This window comes from Marmota marmota, unplaced genomic scaffold, assembly GCF_001458135.2.
Source record: "Marmota marmota marmota unplaced genomic scaffold, marMar, whole genome shotgun sequence".
Taxonomy (NCBI): Eukaryota; Metazoa; Chordata; class Mammalia; order Rodentia; family Sciuridae; genus Marmota; species Marmota marmota.
Genome location: NW_026000005.1, coordinates 30,926,679 through 30,939,290, shown reverse-complemented (window position 1 = coordinate 30,939,290; position 12,612 = coordinate 30,926,679). Strand labels below are relative to the sequence as shown.

The following is a 12,612-nucleotide window of genomic DNA, read 5'->3' as shown; positions in this document are numbered from 1 at the left end:
CATGTGCAAAAAAAAAAAAAAAGACCAAAAATGCTGATAACACCAGGCTTGAATGGATACAGAGCAACGGGAAATCTTACTCATTGATGGGAATGAAAAATGGCCCAGAAACTTTAAAAAGTCGTAATTTGGAAGTTTCTTCTTCTTCCTTCTTCTCTTTGTCTTTTCAGTGTTGGGGATTGAACCCAGATTCTCTCATGCTTGCTAGGTACATTTTCTACCACTGAGCTACAACACCAGTGTGGCAGTCTGTTACAAAACTGAATATATTCATACTACAGGTCTAGCAATAGCATCCTTGATATTTATTTAAGCATCTGAAAACTTACATTTACACAAACACCTATGCAGATGTTTACAGTCATTTTTTTGATAATTACACAAACTTGAAAGCAACCAAGATGTTCTCCAGTAGATGAATAGATCAATAAACAGAAGCACATCCACACAACGGAATATAATTCAGTGCTAAAAATAAATGAGCTATCAAGCCATGAGAAGACATGGAGTAAACTTAAATGCACATTACTAAGGCAATCTAAAAGGATACATGTTGTAAGACTCTGTATAACATTCTAGAAAAGGCAACTAACAGAAACAGTTATGGATCCATGGTTTCCAGGAGGGAAGGATGAGGACACAGAGCAGAAAGGATTTTTAGAGCAGATACGTGTCATTAAACATTTGTCAAAACCCACAGAATTCACCACACCAAAAATGAATTCCAATGTAAATTGTGCAGTTGGGGTCATATGATCCATCATCATAGATCCACCAATTATACTGAATGTGCCATCTGATGTGGGATAACGATAGTGGCGGAGACTGTGCCTGTGTGGAATCGAGAAGTTTCGGGGAACCCCACCCAAATTTGCTGTGATTCTTTGAAAAGTCTATTAAAAAGAAAGATGCTAGGTACTTGATGAACTTTAGTAACGATTTTGTTCTAGCAGAAAAATAAACACTTTGCATTTGTGAATACTTTTTTAAGGGCCAGGCAAATGTTAAGAAAATCTGCAAGGCAACTTATTGTGAAAGCTTTGGAGGTTAAGTTCTATGAACACAGCAAGAACTAATGGTGATACTGAAGTCTTATAGAAAGGTTTGCATTTTTTTTTACCTTTCTGTTTTTTTTTTTTTTTTTTTTAAGGAAGAATATCAGTGAAGAATACTCCTTGAAGACACATTCAGCTAAGGCTTTTTTTAATTAGTGGAGTACTTTTTTATGGGGAGTTCATTTCTGTGTGGGTGAGGTGCTCTGGGTCTGGGGCTCCTCTCCAAGAAGTGGTGTGGAAGCACTGGCAAAGAGATTTTTGCGTGAGGCTCTTTACTGATGAGAGTAAGCAGCTTGAAGAACCGAAGGGTCATTGAAGGCCATGTCCCAGTGCAAGTGGCCTAGGTCTCAGGCTGGCTACTCTGGCCTTGTCTCGGGATGTGCATGGACTCGTCTCTCTGTGTGCCTTCCGTGGCGGCTGCGTGGGCCACTGGGGTGCCGTGGTGGGTAAGGCGGAGATGCATGGCCTGAGCGCTGGGTGGACACTCGGCAGATGGGGCCCAGCCTTGGTTCACGGGCTACCACGGTGTGAGCTTCCCTGGTATAACTGACTTGGCGCGTTGAGGAATCAAAAAGTTGCTGGAGCTGCAAAGGTGGATCTGAAGAAAAAAGGGTGCTGTGATGGTAGTGTGGGAACAGGGTCTGAGCCTGGGGAAAAGGCACAGAAGGTCGCCAAGGGGGAGTGGGTGGGAGCCAGGAAAAGGCTGGTTCTCTTGGGTCACCTGGATTGTCTTGGGGCTGCCTCCTGCCTGCCGGTCCTGCACGTCTGCCTACAAGCGAAAGGTCATCCCTGATCCACCTGCCCACTGGGTCGTGGCCTGGGAGGTCCACACCCCAGGCATCTACCACGTGGGCCAGCAGGAGCTAGGAGAGGTGCCGGTGCGCGCCTCGTCCGAGTGCACGCCATCTGACTGCCGGTGTTGCCCCGCGTGGCGGAAGTGGAAATGGAGGTCCAGCATGTCGAAGCCACGCCTGACCGCCTTTGTACAGCTGTAGAAGTTGGCCTCCATTACGTCTTTCCGCAGGCTGGTACAGCAAGTCTCGCCTTCCGAGGCAAGGAAGACTCCAGAGACGACTTCTGACACAGGCAAGGCTGTGTTCCACACCAGGAGGCAGGACTGGGGCAGGACCTGGTTCAGGCGCCGGAACAGGCTCTCCACGTCCTCCCGGTAGCTCCTTTGGAAATAATGGCCATATCTGGAGAGGTCCCAGAGGCAACAGTTCAGGATGACCACGTCGGGGGCATGCGGGCCCCACCGCAGCTCTCCCAGGATATCCTCGAAGTAAGGCGAGTACGCACGCTTAAGGAAGTAGAAGCGCACCAGGTGGTGGCTGGAGCAGAATTGGCGAACCTCGCGGTAGTGGGGGCTGTTGTGCATGCGGCCCCACCTGCCACCCTCCAGCAGCACGTCACGCTCGAAGCTTATTTCGCCCCTGGTCTTCAGCTGGCAGTCCTTCTGCAGAAGGAGGACCAGGTCCTTGTACACCGCCCGCTGGATGGAGTCCCCCACGACAACCGCGAACTTGTTGTGAAGCAGCTGCCTGACTTCGCAGGCTCACAGGTGGGCCATGGTGGCCGAGGGCAGGATGGGTGGCCGAGCTCCTGTCTCTTCTCAGGGCAGGTCAGAAGACAGCACCGGAGAAGGGCAGACCCTCAGAGCAGGAGAGCGTCGATTTGGCTTATGCTGTGAGGAGAAGCGAGGTGGGGCTCCCTTGGGCCCTGCAGCTCTCCTCAGCTGAACTGTACTTCACCCCGGGACGGGACGTGACCTCTGAACTACCAGGACTCCTGAGCGCCCAGGCTCCACCTGGTGGAGCGGAGGCACAGAACCCCAGCGGGTACCCGCGGCCCCATATCACTGAGAAGCGAGGAGCCAGGCTTTCACATAGCATGGCCTGAACTCAGGGCACAGCCAGTCCATACCCTTCTCTTATCATGCCAATATTTCACTAATGTGGTCCGTGCTCCATCTAGATGCCTCTTCTTGCTGTTGCTGCTAACTCTTTCTGTACGTGTTCCCATTTCTAGTTGAGAATTTCTTCAGTACTGGCTTGGTTCTCCTTCTTAGCCAACTCCTGTATTTGTGGCATTTGGGGAATGTCTCTGTTATGGGAAGAACACCACTTCAAGGGATAGAACCCAGCCTGGGGACTGATCAACTGCTAGGATGTCCACCCAGTGGTTGGCAGAACGAGTGATTCCTAGGCAAACACTGTAGGACCCAACTATTTAAGGTATTTACAGCCAGCTCAGGTGTATTCACCTGTACTTGTAAGACAATTCAGAGATCCCTGTGTACCTTTATGCACTTTCCATGGGCCACTGTCTTGGAGAACTATAGTACCTCAGAACACTGGACAAACAGGCCATTTGAAAATGGCAAGGTTGGAATTCTCCTCTCAGTCTTACTGTCTGAAGGAGACATTCTTCCATTCTCTGAATGCCAGGCAACCACTAAGCCATTGTCCATTGACAGAATGTTGCCATTTCAAGAGTTCTATGCAAATGAAATTCTATATATGTCATTTGGGAGACAGGATTTTTTTACTCAGTATTGTTTTCTGGAGATTCACCAGAGTGTTCACTTTATAAACTCTGACCACCTGTTTTCTGTACTAGGAAGGGATTTTTCCAGTGATATAAATATTTCAATATTTTGTTACTTTTTTATTGCTGAGTGCTATTCTGCAGTATGGATATACCACAGCTGGTGTATCAAATCTCCCACTGAAAGTCTACAGCGTTTTCAATTTTTAGTTGTTAAAAAGTGTACTGTAGGCAAGTTTGGTGGCCCACACCTGTAATCCTAGCAGCTTGGGAGGATGAGGCAGGAGGATCACAAGTTCAAAGCCAACCTCAGCAACTTAGTGAGGTCCTAAGAAAATCAGTGAGACCCTGTCTCAAAATAAAATATAAAAGGGATGGAGATGTGGTTCAGTGGTTAAGTACCTCTGAGTTCAATTTCTGGTACAAAAAAAGAAAAACAAAAGTACTGTAGTAAGCATTTCTGTACAGGTTGTTGTGCAAACAGAGACTTTTATTTCTCTGGGATAGACAAAGAACTGTGATTGCAGGTCTTGGGATGGTTGTGTAGTTGGTAATTTAAGAAATGATCAAACTGTTTTCCAGAGTGGCTATACCATTTCATATTCTCATCAGTAATTATTGAATAACGAGTTTCTCTCTGGGCTATAGATACTCATATCCTGTACATTTAAACCTTATAATCTTTTGTATCCTTGCTCAAGCAAGTCCACTCCAGTAAGTCAGATAAAGAGAATCCCCGCCCGTCCCCCCCCCCCCCCCGGCCACTGCCTTCATGGGTTCTGTCTCCCATTTGTTGGAATTTGCTCCATAGAGTTTGGCTTAACTCCAGTGTTGCTTTGTTGTCTCATCTTGGTCCTTTAGCAGTTACTTGGAAAACCCAGCAGTACAGTATTTCACTCATGTATGGAAGCAGTGAGAGGAGCCTGATACTTAAGGCATGTAACTGGACAAATACATGCAGGGTGTTTAGGTTGTTCTCTTGAGATCTAAAATCTCAGCTGTCATCACTAATTGTTTCATATTTATGAAAAGGGAAGTAAGAGGAAGAAGACTTTCTTTTTCATTGAGGTTCTATAATTAATTACTTTGATATTTTTGTATCATCTACTCTTGCTCTGTGTAGGCATTCTCTGAGTATCAAGAATCTTTGAGGATCTCTTTGATAGGCCCCTTCTACTTAGGGTATCCAGGGTCATGCTTTACTGACTCTATTTTCTCCAGTGATCAGCTCCTGAATCTGCTTTTTCTTTTGTAGTATTTTCAGCTATCATCAGAATCTCTCAATTTTCACACTGCAATTTTTTTTTAAAAAAAAAATTTTCTGTAATTTCACTGTAACCGGAAATAAGAAGAAAGTATTTTTTTTGGTTTATCCATCTTGAACTGAATGCCATCCATTTAATTTTTTGGTTGTGGAAGCAAATATATGATCTTGTACAATTTTTTTTTTTTTTGCTAAAACTTCCAGGTTGCCTGCCTGGTAGCAGGACAAGTAAATTACTTGTAAGGTAATTTTTACCCTATTTCAGTGTATGACTTTATGAATCTATGGTTAGAAAGTTAAACAATAACTTCTTTACACATTAACAGAAAATTTTTTCTTATCTTCATCATCTTTTCAAATGATTCTCCATATATATTCACTTTAGCACCTACATATACAAACAAACAAAACAAAAAGAAAAAGAAAAGAAAAATGGAAAAGAAAAAACAATTTTAAATTCATAAATTATTTGTATTTGCATGTATTTGGGGTCTATGATCCAAATGCTTTTGTCTTCCTCTGAGCTTTTAAGCTTAGGGTATAATACTACTTTGTTTCTTTTTTCCTTTGTCTAATAGCAGATTTGGTTAAATGTTAGCATTAGAATATCTTGATTCTTCCTATGTCATAAAATGCAAATTTCCATTAAACATTGAGATTTCAATTTATTCACTAAATGAAGAGGATGACCCAGATTAAAGGGAGTTAAAACTTTCTTCAGATGGGCAGAAGATATAAGTAAATGGTTTTTCTTTAGTCAGAGAAATAAAAAGTCTTAAGATTATTAAAAACAGACCTGAAGCCAAATATTATAAAGTATTGGGTGGGGAAAGAGAATTGTACTATGTATGAGATTTATAAAGATACCTATGATTCCAAATAAAACCATAAATGCTAGTCACAGCCTGCTTTTACATTCTACTACAACAGTTTCACTACCTAGATTTTTGGGTTTAAAAGTTGAGCTTATTCTGGGTGTAGGAATTAAAGAGTAAACAATATAGAGGGTAATCTAATATAAGGAAGGCACCAGGATTGAAGATTTAGAGGCATTTACTATAGTAAAGAGATGAGCTCATTGGGCAGAGAGGCCGTTCCTGCCAACCTATGTCTTCTTCCCCTCTGTGCGTCTCGGAAGCACCATATCCCTCATTATATTTCTTTGCAACCTTAACTGCTGCCTGACATTTTGTTAATTATTTGTTTATTATCTACTTATTTTATCAGTTTAAGCTCCATGGGAAAATGGCTTGTTTCCGTTTATTGATGTATCTCTAGTTCTTAGATAATACTGAGTGTGTGACTGGTTCTCAATAAATGCTTGTGGAATAAAAGAAAAAAAAATTAACCATGGAAATTCATTGTTGGAAAAGAGCTTTAAAAACAATTCTAATGCTTGTGTTGCCTAATTAACAAATCTACTGAAGAGTCATCCAGTCTAAGTTCTTAAATTCATTCATGTTTAGTTATGGGAAACTCAGTTTGCCATAGCCATTAATTTTGTCCTCAGAAAATTGGACCATTATAAGTTTCTCTCTGGTTTTTTTTCCTTAAAGACTCTGCTTTATTCCTGAGACATTAGAGGATAATGATAATACTCTTCCATATGGCAATCTTTAATATTTTTGGACACATTTAGATACTATTAGTCTCCTGAGTGGTCTCTTTCTAGCCCCAAATCTCTTCAATTACTACAACTAAGGCATGAGTTCCATTTGTGTTAGCATATGACTCAATACTAAAAGAGGCATAATAACAAAACAAAGAGAATTCAGAAGCATGTCCCCATGGCCCAACAAGAATTTATTTGTATGATAATAAAGTGGATCCCTGTTAAATAATTCCCCCTTTTCCTTTCAAAGGATAGTGAGCCTTTGATTCTAGGATCCTCTATCCCTGGTAGATTCTGAACTCTGCACATTCTTGTGGAGGGTGCAGGGGAGAATAGAGAATCAAGAGTTGTCCCATCCACTCACATCCCTTTGACCCTGTGTATGCCCCTTTTGTTTGCTGATTGAGCAGTCGTCTGGATACCACCATTTTCAAATTGTCATTTACATCAGTTATTGAAGCCAGACTGGCTTTTGTGGTTGGTCCTAATTCATAAGTCTCTTCTCCATGTCTAGATTCTTTTGTCAGAATGCATCACAAGTCAAATATGACATTGAAAAGTAATCCCAGTTTTCCAGGTGTGGTTTAATCAACACCATCCCAGATTTGGATTATCACCTCCTTTGTTACATTAATGCTGCCTGAAACCTTGCTGAGAGCCACGGCCGAGTCTGTATGGCCCCTGGCATTTTGCCAACAGTATTGATTGACAGGCGAGGCATTACTATCCGCCTCTGCCGCAACTTTTGAGTTCTCGCACTATTTTGGAGTTCTCGCGGGGATTTCCGGGGATTCCCCGAGAGTTCCCCGAGAGTTCCCATTGGTTGGGGAAGTGCAGGAGGAGGGAATTCCGGGAGAGATATTTCCGGCTGGGGGTTCCTGGACAAGCCTCCTGGCGTTCGGGAGGATTCCCCCGGAGCTGTGTGAAGTGTTTTCCTGCAGTTTAAAAATAAAGTTTGTTCCTGCTTCAGTGGCTGGTGATTTGTGCCCAGCCAGACTGCGGCAAAACCTAATCTGCTTTTTTGGAGCATTGACCATGCTCATGACTCACATTGACTTTACCTTCCACTAAACTCAACTGAGTCATTTTAATACACAATAAAAATTGTCTTCCCTGTCCTAAACCTATGCCTCTGGCTTTTAAAATTTGAGAGCAATTCTGAAGACTTATTACTGTTACATTTATTCTGTTGTTCCATTTGAACAGAATCTTTTTATTCCATTGCTGCAGCCTGACAAAATCTTTTTGGATTTTAATTCTTTTATCCTGGTTACTCAGTATCTTCCTTAGCAGTCTGCAAACCATGCTTGATCAGAATTTTTTCTATATCTGCACTCCATAGTGAAAATACTGAACTAGATAGGACAGAAGAAAGGGATTGTGGTGCATGTACACCTCCTTTCAGGTTTTCATTTCTTCAGTATTCCATGGCCTTTGGATATAATTGTTTAACCTATTATTGATCCACATAATTATGTTTACTTCAAGGACACATTTTTTTCCATATTATTCAAAAGAAGCTTCTGAAAAATTGCATCAGACACCTTTCTAGAGTCCTTATAAACTCAGCTTACCATGTTTCATAGCTCTAACAGCATAACCTTGCAAAGGTATGTGGGATATTCTCCCTGTTTCTGCCAGTCCACTCTCTGCACTGCTTTGTCCTGGAAGCCATCTGCTGTGTACTGATTTAGCTAGAATCCTTTGTCCTGCACTGGCAGGAGGCTTCAGGAGAGCAGGAAATAAGATTACCTTATGTATTTCCCCAGATCCTCCCTTCACAGATCATTAAGAATTCAGTCTAAGCAGCTTAGTTCTTCCAAAGGTTACCGTGTCCCTCCAATGGACTCTCCTGAAGAGATAGCCTTTCTCTCCAGGTTTTCTCTCCAGGTTTTCACACACATCACTTCCCCTGCTCCTTCAAACCAAAGGATCAAGGCCAGCTGCATGGACTTGCAACCTGTGCCATCATACAAAGATCCATTCTTGATTAATGATGTGTGGTCCCTGTCTTGAAATTCCTAATCATTTTGGAATAAGGCAACTTGCAAATTATGCCGTCAGTCTTGCTATGGATAGTACCAGTTCCCCACGGTTCGTCACTATCCCTCCAGGTTTTTAACCCTGCCCCATGCTTTTATGGAATGTCCCTTTTCTAAACTCTAGTCAATTATACTCTTTTGTTATGTGTGCCATCTGTTCCCTGCCAGGGCCCTGATTAATACACAAAGAAATAAGGTGAGTCAGATTTGTTTTTGTGAGCCTTTGTTGGCTCCAGGTGATTGTTGCTTCTTTATGTTCTCCACACCTATTCCTTCATATAAAAAGGATTCTAAAATCTTCTCTGAAATCAATTTTGTTCCATTTTTCAGAATTGGTTGATATATTCTCCTTTGCTGTTCTGATAGTTCCCCAAAGACCACCAGCAATGTTTGGTTTAATGATCTAATTTGCAGGTTCTTTAGAGACCTTTAGAGAAAATTCAGGATCAGAAATTTACCTATCCTTCCGCAGCTAGAGTGCCAATTCCCTCTTACCAACACGTTTTGTCACTTTTCAATCCAAGCAAAGATTCGTTTTCTCTTTGTCATCAGTCAAGGTATTATTGACATCAGAGAATATTCCCTTTGCTACCTTCTCCTTGCTTTGATATAAAGTTTGAAAGATCTTTTTTTTTCCAACCTCCACTTATTTGCTGCCACGGACTTCCTAAAACTATGAATTCTGTGCCACCTTCTAGTAGGAGTTCTTCCTTTACTATTTGTTTCATCTGATCTTTTGAACAGGTGGAGAGGACAAAAATATTACCATACAAATTCACAGACTTACATCAGCCCCCACGCTCTTCCAGTTCTAAGAAAGAAGGATTTCTGTATTGTTCCTATATCTTTATGGCTGGGCTTTTGTCATTCTGAATGGGGTCCTCAGAACAGAGAAAGACCAGATTACTTTCAAAAGAAAAAGGCTTAGAAAAGAAGTGATTATAGAAATTCAAGTTTGGACTAAAATGCTAAAGGTATTAGGGAGAAAGTTACAGGAAATAATTCAGAAGGAGGTTGGTGTCTACGAAGCAACTGTCCTGAGAATGGAGATAGCAAACAAGAGGCCTGCCTTGCCTTGTTTTGCCACATTTGTCTGTTCAAGAGGCTCCTATATAGATCTGAATCACTTCTCAAACTTTCTTGGTGGTTACTGTGTTGCATATATCACCATGCTCAGACCAGCCATGGGAAGGGCCAGTGATGTTTATATTGTATATATGTTCCTTCAAAATCTGAGCTCAGTAACCACATTGGTTTCCTTAAAATATCTGGGCCTTTTCTTCCTCTGTGGCTTCATTATTTGCAATTACACAGTTAGAATTACATTTATGTGAACTCCTGAAATCATCTTCCATCTCAGTATTTCCTGGCATTAAAAAAAAAATCAAACTTACATTAAAAAAATAATAATAAACATCCTAAAATCTTGGTAACCATTCTTGCAACCTTATTCCATGGGATACACTTCCTGGCCAATTTTACTTTTAGCAGAATATAAATTCTGCTAAATTTTAGGCAGACTTTTAAAAAATTTATGGTAAATATATAGTAAATGGTATTTATTATTGTCTTAATCCATTTCTTGCTATCATAATAAAATAGCTGAGATTGGGTAATTTATAAAAAGTGGAGATTTGTTTCTTACAGTTCTGGAGGCTTATATGTCCAAGGCTGAGGGAACACATCTGCAGGGACCTTCTTGGCTGCATCATGGCATGGCAGAAAGTGAAAGGGTGAGAGAGAGGGAGCAATAGAACTTGCATCTCCATCTCTTTGATAATCAGCATTAATCCTCTGACCTAAACACCTGCTATGAGGCCCCACCTCCCTAAACTGTAATAGGGGGATTATGTTACTAAACATGTTTTGGGAGTACACATTTAAACTGTAGCAATCCGACTCTAGCCCCCAAATTTATGTTCTTCTCACATACAGGATACATTTATTACATCCCATGAGCCACAGAGTCTTAACTCATTAGAGGACCAAAGCCAAAATCCAGAGTCAGATATATATAAAACTCAAGGCACAATTCATCCCCAGGGAAATTCCCCTCCCATTGTGCTCCTGTGAAAGCAACAAGTTTACATGCTTTAAAACAATACAGTAGTGGGACAGGCATAGGATGATCATTCCCATTCCAAAACTCGGAAATAGGCAAGAAGAAAGGGATAACTGATTTCAAAGTAGGTCCAGAATCCAACAGGAAAAATCACATTAAGTCTTAAACCTTAATAATAATAATAATAATAATAATAATAATATTCTTTGATTTCATGTCTTGCATCTTGGGTCACTAGAGTAGGAGTTGGATCCCAGGGTTTAAGGTAGCCTGCATGCCTATGGATTTGCAAGTCCCTCTAGCAGCTTTTCCAGGTTGAAGTCTATGCCTAGAGATTTTACAAGCTGGCATTGCATACTGTGGCCCTGCAGTTCTGTGGTCTCATGGACTGTCCCACTCCCTTATTTCCCCTAAGCATTGCCCTAGTGGAGATTTCTATGGTGGCCTTGCTACTGTAGCTCCTTGTGGGGGCTCTGTCTAGTGTTTATGCCCCATGACAACTCTCTGCCTGGACCCCCAGGCTGTTTGAGATGTCCTTTGGCATGTAGGTAGCTGTTGCCATGGCCCCACAGTCTTGCATTCTGTGTGACTGCAGAATTAGCATTGCATGGATGCTGCCCAGGATTAGTGCTAGTACCTGCTGGAGCAGTAGGTTGAGGTGTACTTGAATCATTGCTGGGGTGATGAGGAATTTGATCAGAGTATGGAGGCAGCACAGGGCACGAGTGCTGAGGTTCCATGAATGTATCTCTAGACTTGCCCTCAAGGTCCTAGCTTGCTGGAAGGTATCAGAAATGCTTTTTCCCATTGTCTTGGTGAGTAGAACCTGGATTTCCTTTATCAATCTCTGTAGCAAATGGATGCTTGGCCACTCCATTAGTATTGTCAATTGAACAAGCGCTTTTTTTTTTTTAATTTTTATGGGATGAGATATTTTTAAATCTTTCCATTTTGCTGCCCTTTTAATTATGGATTTTAACTTTATTTCTCTTTTCCCTCATTTTACTATTAGTGGTTAAAATAAGCCACCATGAATACTTTCTGTTTACCTATTTCTTCTATTAGATATCCTAGTTCATTCCTGTCTTAGTCAATTTTGTGTTGCTGTAACAAAAATACATGAGATGGGGTACTTCAAAAGAAAAGAGATTTATTTGTTTAGGAGGCAGAAAGTCTAAAATCAGACAGCCATTTATGTCTGACCTCTTGTACGGGCTTTCTGGATATATGATGACAGGGTAGACAGTATCAAGTGGCAGGAGTGTGTGAGGGAGTGGAGGTGTCATGCATGATATGGGACAGGGCCAGACTTGCTCTTTTATAATGATCTGCGCTTGTGGGAACTAATCCATTCCTGCAAAATTTACATTAATCCCTTCTTAAGGGCATTAATAATCCAATTACCCAATTGCTTTCCACTAGGCACCATTCCCTAAAGGTTTTACCACTTTTCAACATCACCACCCTCGGGACCATGCTTCCAGCATGTGAGCCTTTGGGGAACACACTAGATCCAAACCATAGCTTTCACTCTTAAGTTCTACCTTCCACAGTGTCCTAGGACATGGATGTAGTTCTGCCAAGTTTTTTGCACTGTACCACAAAGATGACTGTCTCTATTACCCTTTTTCTCATTTCCATCTGAGACCTCATCTCAGTGGCCTTTATAGTCCATACTTCCCCTAACACTATGATCATGACCACTTACATAATCCTTGAGAGATTTAGATTCCATTTATACCTCTTCTCTTCTGAGCCTTTATCACAATTACTCTTGATGCCTCATTCATGGAAATCTAGACTTTTTCTAGCCTGTTCCTCCTCCAAATTTCTCCAGGGTCTATCCATTGCCCACTTTAAAAGCCACTTCCATATTTTCAGGTATTAGTAATAGCAACATCCTCATTTCTCTGGCACCAATTATTTGTCTTAGTATTTCTGCTGCGCTAACAGAATACCTGAGACCAGATAATTTATAAAGAACATACACATGTTTCTCACAGTTCTGGAAGATACGAAATTCAAGGTTG

At 41.5% G+C, this 12,612-nt stretch overlaps 1 protein-coding gene across 1 annotated transcript; it reads right to left on the bottom strand.

Annotated features, from left to right (window-relative positions):
• Nucleotides 1-1,411: 1,411 nt before the first annotated feature.
• Nucleotides 1,412-11,322, bottom strand: LOC107138390 (PC-esterase domain-containing protein 1B-like). Its single transcript, XM_048808988.1, is given in 4 exon segments — nt 1,412-1,950; nt 1,953-2,609; nt 6,843-6,995; nt 11,220-11,322. Coding segments are annotated over 4 exon segments (1,452 nt in total).
• Nucleotides 11,323-12,612: the final 1,290 nt, after the last annotated feature.